Raw genomic sequence first — 13,542 nt, 5'->3', positions numbered from 1 at the left:
AATTTAATACTAACACTGATTATAACACAATTTACATTATCTCTATTTATTAAACTGAGTACTGGCGGACTGACTGATCAACGTACAGCCCCAAGCCTCTAGATCCAGGAGGCTGAAATTTTCACTGCATTTGTCTCATCTGATGGAGATGCAAGCTAAGAAGCGCTTTTCAAAAATTTCACACGCAAGTATGGCATAAATCGTGAAACACGCTTGTATGAAACTTTTTTGTTTTTCATCCTATCGGCCCCGAACTCATTTTCAAAGATCTTTTTTTCAAGTTCAAATTCATTTTAGGGGTCTTTTACACATTTTAGAAAATCCATTTCTCCTTGGCTTAAATGCGGGTCAAAGATTTGGTTAGATTCGGGCTCAAATTCCTTTCCAAGGATATTTATGAAAATTCATTTGAGCGGTGCTTCACAGTTTTCGCAGATCCCAAGCTTCCTCGATCCAAAGTTTTTTCGCGCGATGTTTTAAGCTTTGTAGTTAGCTTAAAACATTGTTTGTTTTCCGGCTTGAAGATTCTCACCACAAGACTAACATGGGCGGAAACTGTTGATTCCAACTTTTGGTTCTTAATCTGATGGAATTCAAACGTATTTTCATATATCTACGTAAAAAAGAGCTTTAGACGTATAGGTCAAAATATGCCGGCGGGAAATTTGTGAAAATGTTATTTCTAAGTAAGATTTGTAGTTATAAGCCTATTATTTTCCAAATTTTGAAATGTTCTTAGCGGGATCGGTTTCTCTCTTTGAATCCTATATAGAGTTCGCTAACATGATAGGACGGTCAAAGGTCAGATTGTAAAAATTACAGCTTGGTATCTCTTAGGGCTTTGGCTGAGCGTTGATCTCCAATCCGTTCATCAGACAGGCGACAGGCGACATACAGGGTTACATATATTTATTATTTATGTAAGCATTAAGAAATATATATTGGAGAAGAAAGCCTCACATTAATGTACGCATAATAAAATTGTTGAGCTGTCCAGCCCATGACGCATGTTCAGTTTGAGGCCTGCGCACTGAATATACTTGGGCGTGTCATTTGAGCAAGCTCCGCCAATCGTAATTGCCGGATAACACGCAGTATTCCTATCCGCCAGTCAGATATGCGATGCTGTAACGGAAGGATGCTGCGCGTCGCTGCGGTTCGTTTCGACCCACTTGTTGCTTGGACTCGGAAATGCAACTGACATAGTAGGGTCTGCGGTTGGCGTCTATTATTAAGCGTTATAAAAGTGGGAAAATAACTCAATGCTCACTCACATCCGCACAATCCATGAAAAGATTGCGCTAACATTTATGGTTTCGATTGCCCTTTTGTTATTTTTATCTATCCAGCTGTATTCAATTCTTTGGGTTCTTTGCAGGCTCTTTAAGTTCACGATATAATAATAATTTGTCTCTTTAGGCGAAAGTAGGTACATATTAAAAGGATTTCGTTTAAAACATTTTTTATTATCTGTTTACTCTTGAGAAGTTCGCAGTTTATGTAACTTAATGTGAATTTCGACATATGTACGAATTTAATTAATTTTCTTGTCCTTGTCTCAATGCATAGACTATGTTAAGTGCTTTACGGTGTTGTTGTGTCTACTCGGATAGGCTTAATTTATTTGATTGTATCTTTAAATTTAACCAATAAACCAATAAGTGGACATAGATACACTCTACGAATTTAAGAGCGAGGGGTTTAGTAAGTGATAACTTAATGAGATTATACATTTCAATATAACATTCTTAAACTAGAGAAAAAAGTTGAGTGAATTTGGTTTTAGTAAATAAAATAATTTATTACTAGTACAAAATATACACACACACAGTTTTAACATTTCCGCGGCACTTTGCGTGAGCTTGATCTTAGGACCTACACTTAAACTGATTTGTTCTCAAGAAATAAAAAATTGTCTAGTTTAAAATAGAGAAATAACGTTAAACTCAACCAAATATATTGTACAACAGAACGGAGTATTTTTCTAGCTAGAAACTTTAAATGTTTACAAATTGCACACGAGCTAACTCTATATACTAAACCACTACTACACTAGATTGTGGTTGAGCACTACGAATCTTGGATTTTAAGATTGTCAAACTCATCGAGCGTGTCCTCTGAGCCGGATGCCGTCAAATCCGAAAGTTCGTCAAGACACTTTTGACGTTTACGCACATTCCAATGCAGACCCTCCGCCAGTGAGTCGAACCAATCGGATATTTGATCCTGTGCGCAAATGCTTGGGACCGGGTAAATAGAGGTTGTCACTCGCAGGCTGTCACCATGATTTAACTCCTGATCATTTCGTCCATCGAAAGATACGCGAGACGTATTCCTGCTGTCCGGAGATATTGATATCTAGGGTAAACAACAATTTAGGCTCAAGTAAAGCAAACAAATAAAAAATATCAATTCACCTTCAGTTCAACACCAGCTGGAACAACAATTGGCCTAAAACTTAGTGAATGGGGACAAATGGGTGTCACCAATATGGCTGGCACAGATGGGTGTATCATAGAGGCGCCAGCGGCTGCCGCATAAGCTGTACTGCCCGTTGGCGTAGACACAATCAATCCATCGCCCTGCACGGATGTTATGTATTTTCCATCTAAGAATATATCGATGTTGCTCAAATAAGGCGACGGTCCCCGATTGATGACCACCTCGTTCAACACAAGAATACTGTTGTTGGCTGCAGACGACTGTCCTGAATATGAACTCCAGTTGTTGTTGCTAACTGTTGGGTCACCCATCGCACTGTAATTGTGCAGTCGCAGACTAGGCTTCAGCATATTATTGCTTACTTGCTGCAGAGACTCCCTGTGCCGTTCGCCCTTGCGATGAATTGAACAACGCAGACGACTGCGTAACGTGAGCGCAGCATGTCCTTCCAGCACATTGGTCACTTGATCCTGAAAGTTATCACACTGAAAGGGGGTCAGAAAACCCAGCGAGCCGAGATAGAATGCCATAACTGGTGGCACCGATTGTTGAAATAGCTGTGAAGCATACAGAAGCGTGCCATCGCCTCCAAGGCAGACAATAAAGTCAATGCGATCGGTGAGATCGTCGCGCCCATCTCTGTTAGCCAAAAAAAAATAAATAAAAGAAACAAGATCGTTAGCATAGTTGTCAATACAAAGCACAACATTACTACTGCAACTATTTGTTATACCCTGAACCCATTAAAAAAGGATAAAAAGGGTATAATGTATTTGTGCAAATGTATGTACCAGGCAGAAGAAAGCACATCGGACCCCATAAAGTATATATATTCTTGATAAGCCACGTCCGTTATAAAGTACAATTAAATCTACTGTTGAAAATTTCATCAAGATCGGTTAAGAAACACAAAAGTTATTAAAGAAAATGTGTTTTGGCTGTTCTCGTGCTTGCGGCAGCTAGCGCAAATTGCAAGAATTTCTATATACATGTGCACACACACATTCATGCGCGTCTTCATTGAATTGATGATATTTTAATCCGTTTTTTTCTCATCCAAACCCAATTATTGGTGTGGCTGTTAAGTAGAGGCGGAGGCAGTTAGTGTGGTCTGTTTTGCGAGTTCGAACCCTACCGAGGGTACTATTTTTTTTATTTATTTATTTTAATATTATTACTGCTAAAGCAAACGAGCGCGTAGCCCAAGCAGCATTTGGTGTTGGAAGAAGAGGGTTCATGGTATCCCCTAGTCGGGACCTCCCGACTAGTGCTTCTTACTTGTTCAATTAGACTCTGTACTTACTTAAAGGTTACCAACTTTTCTCGCAGAGCCAGAAAACGTGAACGCACTCCACTGTAATACTCATGAACCTGACGAAATTTAGCACTCTCTTGCTCCAGTTTGACATCGTCGCGCAGCAACTTGTCCTCCAGCACAGCAGACTCTACCCAGACCACCATATTTTTCTCCTGCACCAGCCATTCGACTAGCTGCACGAACGGCAGCAGCACCAGCGAGTCTTTCTTCTTAATCACGAGTACAGTGAGTGGTGGCTTGTACCAGGTCAGACGCTGACTGGCGGGATCTTGTATTTGCATTACCATGGCGGAGTTCTTCATAATGCGACCGCATGGTCCAAACTGCTGGAATGGCGAAGGTGCGTTCAGGCTGCGAGTACGCCTGAAACAGATATGTAAGAAATGGAAATGTGCACAATTGAAAACGAATTAAGGTAAACCTCAAAATGCGCGCCTCGGATTTTGACGACACAGGCTCTGTGTTGGCTTCTGAAAAGTCGGGGTTTTGACCCTGAACTTGATTTATATGCTGGGAAACTAGGCCAAAGCGCAACGACGCAAGTCCCAATTTTTTATTCTGCATGGTTAACAACGACTAAGATATTTAATTATGCAATGCGTTTATTTATGCAATCTTTTTTGCCACCTAATAGCTATGAAACGATTTTTTTGCTGTCAACTCCCAAATAAAATACACAAAAACTTGTTAAAAATTTCGTGACTACTCGCAGTTTTGTGCGATTCGTTCGAAGGTTACAAAATCACTGACAGGCCAAAACATTTTTTGGGAGTAAAGGTTTTGTGTTTTCATTACAAAAGTGACGCCAGAAAAATTAAAGAAACTCGTTTAGTCTTATAATCGCCACAAACGGGAACTGCACGCTCATTGGCAATAGCACAGACAGAGGTAGAGAGAGAGAGATAGAAGGATTGACTGAGAGGGAGGGAGAGAGCACTGGTAGAAAACTTGGCTAAATGTTTTGTGGATGTTATGTGGATGATCTCTGCAGTTGTCAACAAACTGATAAAACGCACCAATCCAAGATTTGTGTGCGGCGATAGATTGCTCCACAGCTTCCCCATATAACAATAAAAGCGGCAGCAACCGTTGCTGTGTTCTGTTACGGTGGTCCACTAAATTGCCTTAAATTCTTCCCCTATTCTGAACTTTCTATTTCTCGTACCCAACCAGTACTTACACATTTATAAAGTTCCGCGTCAGACCACGGCCAATAAAGCTCTACGCGTACCAATAAACGATATCAGACTAATTGAAATAATTGAAAAGTAGGAAGGCAGGCCTTATACTGATAGAGCCGATGTACAGTGTGACGTTTTGATTTGTTGCGTTGATAAAAATATTGTAATTATCATAAAAAAAAACGGCAATTATTTTTGTACACATTTTTCAAGACCTGTATCCACTTTTTGTTTGTTTAGTTTTTTTTTTTTTTTTTTGTAAAAATGCATTCTAGGTGCGGCCCCACAGTGCGGAGCACCATGACTGGCTATAAGCCGCACCTCATTGACTTTTAAAAATCTATCTAGCAATTTCACTAGGGTATTAATTAAGGGCTGTCTGTCGTTCGTTTAGCAAACTGTGAATGTTCGGCTATATGCAAATTGAAGGTTAAGTCGTCTTTTGACCCGCTGCACCTTTGGAGCCCGTCATCAGCTTTATTTCAGTTGTCGATATGCGATATGGTGTTTTATTTATGAATCGCGCCTCGCACAAGCTGGCACCATATGAATTAATTGGTATCGGACTATTCAATTCCTAAAGTTTTTCTAAACAAATCGTTAATAAATATAGTAGCTGGTAGCCAAAACAACAACAGATCAAAAAGTGGTTTGGGTGCTTAATATTTATTAATCGGCTTTAATTGACACGCGGCGCCATCATAGCATATGTATGTCTGGGTTTTCGAGGTGTTAGCAAACTTGTTTTTAAATGCCTGAAAAAAGGTGATAAATATTCATAAAAATATATATACATCTGTGCAGAAGGGTCAAGGACTTTACGGTTGTTAGGATCTAAATTATTAACTAAAAATCTAATAAGGTTGTACCTAAAGATATCGCAATACTCTTCGTCAATACTTCTCTATACTTTTCTTCAATTCTAACGCAGATTTGGATTTAAATTCAGATATTCAATTTCTGTTTAAAATTCATATTGATTTATACTTTCTGGCACAGTCATTGAATGAAATTGTTGCCCTTGAAAAGCGTTGATCGAAACCATAAATATTAGTTCCTAATTACATACTTATAAATATTAAAAACAAACCCATCAAAACGTCGAAAGTAAACAGCTGATAACAAAATCAGGTCCGTCATGATGATACTACTATTGTGAACTTGAGAACATTTTCTTGGAGGGTTTATTCGTAATCAGCGTGAAAAAAAAAATAATAAACTATGTACTAGGTTCGATGCACTTTTTTAGTTTATTATACTCAGCTTTCGAAATTGTCTTCAAAAGGGAAGCATAATGTATTTCACTGTCTCATTTAACTTTATTTGTTGCTTAAAATAATAATAAATCATTAATCTAGCAATGAATGATGGAAAATGAATAGTTTTGTTTCTTCCCTTTGCTCTTCACGACTGACAATTTATTGATAGTCTCTCGAAGTTTTTGAATTTACACGAATTTTGAACAGTCTTATTTTGTTTAAACCAAATTTTTATTTATTTTGACGTTACTTGTCGTTACTTACGGCCAAGTGCCGGAGCGTGTGCGACGCTTCGTGGTTGTAAAATAGCTATTATCATCATCCAATCTCTCCAGAGTTTTATTTTGATGGTCTTTGGCTACGTTTTCCTTAACCCTGCTGGCTGCCGCACTTGTATTATTGGCATCGTATACCTTGTAATAGGTGCCGCTTTTGGAGGCGCGTTGACGATGCTGGTTGCCGCTCTGGCGGATCAGCATTTCGTTGTAGTGGGTCAACTGTTGCTGCTGACTGCTTCCGTGGGCACCGCACCAAGCAAGTCCATAGTGCCAACGCTCCTCAAGGCGATTCTGATGTAGAGTGGCCAAATCAATGTCCGAACGGCAGGCCATGGATCAGGTGCAAATGGTTCACTTCACAAGCGATGAAAGTTACAATTTAACGCCCACAGATTTTAATTTCGAATTGTATAGATTTTTAGCACATTGTAACATCTAATTCAGCTAGAATGGTTAATTAAGTAAGCTTAACATTTACTTGGCATTGTTAACTCCTAGCCCAACGACTTGAAACGACCCTGAGTGTTGGCTTTTCGCTCAAAAAATGTTAACAGTCTTAACCTTGCCCCCTTCTTCGAAAGGTGTTAACTTCGTTAACTTAAGCCATAAAAGCCACGCATTTAATGTTGAGTCAGTCAGACAGCGTGCCGAATATTCAAATTGGCGAGGAAATGTCCAAAAAATATGAATTATAAAAGTTTGAATGTTTATTAAATGAAAGTATCAGATTTAAACCATGCTCAATACCTTGCTACTTGGCAACAGGTTTATAGAACAAAATAACAATTATTGTTGACGCCAAGTTTGTTGTTTTTGCTAACGTACCCATCTCCGACCTGCTCCTAGTTCCGGCTGTGACGTCAACTAATTGCCATTAGCATTTGCATAGAAATTCCAATAATCACGCAAACTGAGCAGAAGGCAAAAACGGAGCAAGACAGAGAACTGACTCCTAAGCTTGAGTTGTCATTAGTCAGCAGCCTTAATGGATGTGTTAAGGGATGAACAGACATGCCGTTATTTATATTTATTTGATATCCTAATAAAATGACAACTACGTAAATAGTTTTTCCACAAATAGACACGTCTTTGATAAATTGTTATAACTTGATCAACTGTGAAGGTTGCCTAACATTTGAAGACTTAAGAAAATATCCAAATGAGAGAGAAAAAGTCTATATACTCAATCTTCATGTGACGTTTCTTTGGTGAAAGTTTTACGAGTTCAGTCCCATTAATATACCAGGAAGTAATTCAAAGACGTTTGCAAAATAAAATGATATATTACAAAAATTATAATAAAAATATACTTGTGTGAGCTTGTGAACAAAGAAAACACCCCATTGTCACAATAGACGAGCGAATTTGTAACGATTTACTTAACAAAGAAACGTTTCAAAAACAAAACAAGTAATCAATTGTAGGCAAAAGGCAATGTCAACAAATGCGCTAGACGAGCCCAAGACTCAAGTGGTTATCATTGGCTGGATCGAGGCCTCGCTGATTCTTACATACTAACGATTGGCAAGGGTGGCACATTAAAACGTGTAAGCTCTCAATGGAAAATGCCAAGTCACGTTAAGCTAGAAAAGCATTTTAACAAAAAAGTCATCTAATTACATGTTATATAAGATGGCGTATTAAGCACACGAAACTTTAAGCCCGAGCTTCAAAGCAAAGCCAACGACCGACAGAGAGCAAGAGAGAGTGAATACGCGGCACAGAAATACAACAACATAGGTAAAGGTTCAGAGAGAGGCAAAGAGAGAGAGAAAGAGAGCGCGCCGCGCACCGACCTCACCAAACACGACCGAGCTGTCCAGTGAACGAGCGATAACTGAACTGAAACACCAAAAAGGTGATTAAATTGTAAATCTGTGTGCGATTTAAATATAAAAGTTTACGGCCGTTTCCAAACGTCGCACAGCGCTGCCCAGCGATCAGGTTGTAAACAACAGCTGAGCACACTGTGAGCACGCATCGTATAATCAACGGAGACCGAGAGAGACCAAGCAAGCGAACAGGTGTTGGAATCTGGTGGCATGTAAAAAATACGGTAAGCATTTTATGTAAACAACGGAGTAATTGGCAGCCAGTGTTGCCTAATTATTATTACATGTTCAATTCTTATAATTTTTCTCAGTCAAGCTTATATGATTGGCTACTTCTTGAATGGTGCTTTTCCAAAATGTGTGCTTACCAAGAAGTGCTTGTACTAATTAACTGGCTCCATTAGCAGTGTCTTTGCACATATGTAAGATGACTTGTGTAACATACTTCACTTTGTTACTTACCACCACCAACGCATTTCTATATCGCTTGCAGTGCCATTGGTCATCAGGCCAGGCCCAGGAGCAGATGATGCGGATCCATTGTTGACATGGCCTTGGCGTGTGGTGTTTACATTCAGCAGCTGATTTTCATGCTCATCATAGTTGCTGCAATGGGAGACCCTTGCCTTTGCTCCTTCATTCGCACCTGGCACAGACTGCGCAGGTGTCGCCTTAGACGTTGGACTTGGGCATTGGATGTTAGAGGACGACATGGTTAACAATCACAAATGGTTGCGGGCCAAACTTTCATTGGGCGATCAAGCGCGCAAACGAAATATTATTTTTTTAATGGGGTTTTTAGCACGGCACTATATTTTCTGCAACTTTAATGTATTTGCGAACGTTCAATTTATCCAACATGCTTTTGAAGCTTTTTTGCTGCTGCAGTCGTACTACAAACGTTTGCACCTGTCCGCGTAGATGTATGAAGCTTATGGCCGAATCTTATTTGCGAATATTCGTATAAATGCCGCAGTAGTAATTAGCAAAGTTTCATTGGTACAATTTCAGTTATTTATTTATAAACTGAAGTCCATTGTATATGCTAGAGTTAATCGAATCGTTTGGAATTAGTTCGATTAACTGGCTCACTGAATGAACAAATTAAATCCGATTTCAGCATAACATTTTGATGCACTGGTTATAACAGAGAAAAACTGTTATCTTTTTTTGAAAACGAGACAAAGTAATGTCGGCTTGGTAAAAACAAACAGTTATAAAGTCGTCAGCTATTATAGAGCATCGAAATAAATTGTTCCTTTTAAGCTTAAGGGTTACACAGCTGTTTCTTAACATAAAATCGATTATTCATAATTGCAGTTTTTAGATCGACAACTACAGCTATCACTTATTTTACATCAACTAATTAGACAGACATATTCGATATGCTAAAATTCGATTATTATTATCCACTTTCAACATTTTTGAAAGGTGCTTTCAGGAGCTATTTAATTTATCGATAGTTCATGTTATAAATTGAATGCAGCCTGAGCGCAATAATTGGACTGCTACAACCCAGTTTCAGTTATTTTTTGAATAAACTTATATTGTTTGCTTACCGAAACTGATTTCGCTTGTCGAACAAACTACCCACTAGTGTATTTTTCATTGTGTCTGTGGTCCTGCAAGGCGGCGTTGCTGCTTCATCTTTAAGAATTTGTCTCGCCCGCTCCATATCTCGTACATCCATTGCTAAACCTTACTTGAATTAACAATAAATACAATTAACTTATACATCCACGCACAAACACAACCGTACTCTGGCACCGTTCGGAGTCTACTATTGCATACACCTATAATCCAAGATTTTATGCATTTCATGACTAGATAAGCACGCACACCTGTCACGATGCTTACGGACACAAGCACAGAATCACACGAATACGCATTTTGATATTCATTCGCACACCTTGAATTTGTTAACAAAAAAGGCAAAAGCAAAACACAGACAACATGAAACAATGGCAAAAAAAAAATTAAAGCATGTAACTCGTCGCACATCTCATGTACGGCCTGAGGGCAGTTTTTCTAAACTGGAAACGGCAATAACGGCGTAACTTTCAGTTTCGTTTGCTAAGCAAATAGCCTTCCAACGCCGTTCGATAAGCCAAAATGAGTATTATCGGAACTGCGAATAACTTGGGTAAGGCAGTGCAAACAGTTTAAACCGAGGTGAGCAACATGTAACCAACAAGTGGCCATGCATACAAGTAATAAGTACTTATATACAAATATATTTAAACTCAAATCTCTGTGGCCACCTGACCTACTTGAGTTTGTAGCTGCAGGCTGAGCCTTAGCATATTAACACCAACTGCTAGTAGAGAAAAACTAATATTTAATTGCCTATGCAACATTGGTAATAAAAATATTCGAGTTACACAACTAAGACTATCCAAAAAAATTACAATATGTTAAACTGTTAAACGACACACATACATGCAGCGATTGCATAGTTTGACTACAGCGAAAGCTTACAACGTGACACACTTATATATCCCCAATGGAGAATTCTTAAACTTACGTACTACATATCATACATTTTTGTATTTTCAATCTCATCGAACGTGTCTTCCGATCCGGATGCCGTTAAGTCTGACAATTCATCAAGACACTTCTGACGTTTGCGTACATTCCAGTGCAGTCCATCGGCTAGAGAGGCAAACCAGTCGGATATTTGATCTTGGGCGCAAATGCTGGGCACTGGATAAATTGAGGTTGTCACGCGCAGACTATCGCCGTGAAACAGCTCCTGACGATTTCGGCCATCGAAGCTTACCCAGGAAGTATTGCGACTCTCAGGTGAAACGGAAATCTATGGAACACATGCATTAAGTTAAGTTGGCAACATGTTTTAAGAGTACTTGCTTTCAATTCAACACCTGCGGGCACCACAATTGGTCTGAAACTTAGTGAATGCGGACAAATCGGAGTAACCATAATAGCCGGCACAGACGGATGTATCATGGAGGCACCAGCAGCTACCGCATAGGCTGTGCTGCCCGTGGGCGAGGATACTATTAAGCCATCGCCCTGTACTGATGTAATGTACTTGCCATCCAAAAACAGATCAATATTGCTTAAATAGGGCGATGGGCCTCGATCGATGACCACCTCGTTCAAAACTAATATTGTATTAGCCAAGGGGGACATGGGTGCATTCACATCCACAGCTAGGTTTACCTCGTGTCGCTTTTCGCTTCTTCGATGCATCACACAGCGCAGGCGACTGCGCAATGTAAGCGCCGCATGACCTTCAAGAACGCTGGTAAGTTGTTCTTGAAAATTATCAAAACGAAAAGGTGTCAAAAAGCCCAAAGATCCTAAATGGAAGGCCATAACTGGCGGCACCGATTGCTGAAACAGTAGAGAGGCATATAACAGAGTACCATCACCACCAAGGCAGACAATAAAATCAATTCGATCGGTGAGATCATCCCGTCCATCTCTGTGGTAGAAGAAGCAAAATGGTTATTATATAGACAAATATTGTGCTAGAAAATGTTGGCACGAAACATTGTGAGTATGTATATGTAAATGTTAATTGAAAAAGTTATAAAACCAAATTCTTACTTAAACGTCACCAGCTTATCGCGAATGGCACGAAATTGAACGTCCTCATTGAGTAAAGCATCGTCTAGTACTGCAGACTCCACCCAGACGACCATATTCTTCTCCTGCAGCAACCAAAGGACCAGCTGCACGAACGGCGTCAACACGGAAGCATCGCTGACTTTCTTAATGACCAGAACAGTTAGTGGTGGCTTGTACCAGGTCAGCCGTTGACTGGCGGGATCCTGGATTTGCATTACCACTGCTGAGTTTTTCATGATACGTCCACATGGTCCAAACTGCTGAAAGGGTGACGGCGCGTTTAAGCTGCGTGTACGCCTAGAAGAAGTAGTCATTAATTAAAATCAGATAAGAAAACTTTGAATCCTCTTAAGCTGCACCTCTGTGGCATGGCTGCCTCCACTGTTGTGTTTATTGCTATCATAGATCGCATCTCTTGCAGGAATCATTAGTTATTTAAGGTACCTTTATATTCGTTTGAATTAAGCCCAAAGTGTACGGGACGAGTCGACAAAACTTTCGCAATAAAAACCTAATCAAATCAAGTTTGTTAAATGCTAAGTCGGCGGACGTGGCTTTTTTTTTAATGATTACCGCAGCTGCAGTTTGAGCCGACAAATTAACCATTATGACAACAGACAACAGCAGTGAAACGATCACTGTAAATAACAATGTAAATCCCGTAGTGCAAAGCGACTGATATTGATTTCAGAGCGCAAACACCGGCAACAGTGTGAACAATTAAAATGAGCGAACACCCGGTGTCAGTCAGCTTGGGTTTTCAATAAAATATTAACTGCAAATTGCGCGCGTATAGCCAGATGATAAAGCTTACCACCACCAGCTGCTGCCCCTGACTCGACTGGACGACTCGTTGCCATCGACCCTATTGCTATCCTTGGTTTCTTGGCTTGCCTGTTGTTGAAGCGGTGTTGATTTGATATGTTTGGGGGTGTCTGATAATGTTGACATTTTAAAGTAAGCGGCCACTGCAAATTTTAAGTCTCCTTAGCCGTAATAAATTTGCCTTTGAGTGTGACTGTAGACTTGGACCGGAAAAATACTGGTAAAATACACACGCCTGCAAGCTTGTTTCCCAAAAAATTTTCGGAATTTTATGAAGTATATTTTTTACCATTGATATTAATCAGTTTTGATTATGGTATATTCCAATTCAAATATTTTATTGGTTAATCAGGTTTGAAATTAATGATGTTTTTGCTATAGCAAAGCGGTAATCGTTATCGAGGAAGCAATGATTAGTGTTGCGAAATGAAAAAAAGAAGTCGTTTAAAATTATAGATGATAGAAAAAATTGTTAAAATAAATGCACTCAATAAACAAAATAATAATTGGATAACAATAAAAGCGAAATATGCATATGTCTATATGTTTGGATGTTTAATATTCAGCGTGTCAAAAATACTTTTGTATATCTCATACTATTTATAGTTACTTTTTCATTTGTTCTCTGTTTGCTTACCGAAATTGTTTACGTCTCTCATTTAAATCAAATACGACTGCTTTCCTCAATGGTTTCGGAGAATTCTCAGGTGATGCTATTGCTGCGCCAAGAGATTCATCCTCGACAGATATTGAGTTGGCAGCCATTTGCAGAGCTAATTGTATATCCTCGTCACGCATTTTAACAGGATAGCT

The 13,542-nt window shown here is 39.3% G+C and overlaps 1 protein-coding gene and 1 long non-coding RNA gene across 9 annotated transcripts in view; one reads left to right on the top strand and one right to left on the bottom strand.

Moving 5' to 3' along the window:
• Window positions 1–9,435, top strand: part of LOC135426771 (uncharacterized) — a 17,266-nt gene extending 7,831 nt beyond the window's left edge. Inside the window, exons 1-4 of one of the 3 annotated variants that reach the window (XR_010435958.1) lie at window positions 8,200–8,336; window positions 8,406–8,534; window positions 8,622–8,732; window positions 8,804–9,435. This is a non-coding gene — a long non-coding RNA (uncharacterized LOC135426771). Of the gene's footprint in view, window positions 1–7,324; window positions 8,535–8,621; window positions 8,733–8,803 lie in introns of those variants that run through there. The other 2 variants (XR_010435955.1, XR_010435956.1) reach the window with 2 other exon arrangements.
• On the bottom strand, window positions 1,776–13,542 carry Nadk1a (NAD kinase 1a). Of its 6 annotated transcripts, none has more exons than XM_064680052.1 (7): window positions 13,367–13,542; window positions 11,884–12,201; window positions 11,179–11,758; window positions 10,851–11,125; window positions 3,746–4,123; window positions 2,418–3,081; window positions 1,776–2,358 (listed from the first exon to the last, which is right to left on the bottom strand). In XM_064680052.1, exons 1-7 carry the CDS (start codon window positions 13,525–13,527, stop codon window positions 2,071–2,073), a joined length of 2,664 nt encoding a protein of 887 aa, XP_064536122.1. In that variant the 5' UTR covers window positions 13,528–13,542; the 3' UTR covers window positions 1,776–2,070. The 6 variants fall into 6 exon arrangements, with proteins under 6 accessions (XP_064536122.1, XP_064536123.1, XP_064536125.1 ...); XM_064680053.1 differs by lacking the exon at window positions 13,367–13,542 and adding an exon at window positions 12,719–12,913; XM_064680055.1 differs by lacking the exons at window positions 10,851–11,125; window positions 11,179–11,758; window positions 11,884–12,201; window positions 13,367–13,542 and adding exons at window positions 6,465–6,922; window positions 8,099–8,241.

Source organism: Drosophila montana, unplaced genomic scaffold (genome assembly GCF_035044405.1).
Source record: "Drosophila montana isolate Dmon_TW-CO22-7 unplaced genomic scaffold, ASM3504440v1 contig_2081_1, whole genome shotgun sequence".
Classification (NCBI taxonomy): Eukaryota; Metazoa; Arthropoda; class Insecta; order Diptera; family Drosophilidae; genus Drosophila; species Drosophila montana.
The sequence above is the reverse complement of the archived record's forward strand: the minus strand, read 5'-3'. Positions and strand labels throughout refer to the sequence as shown.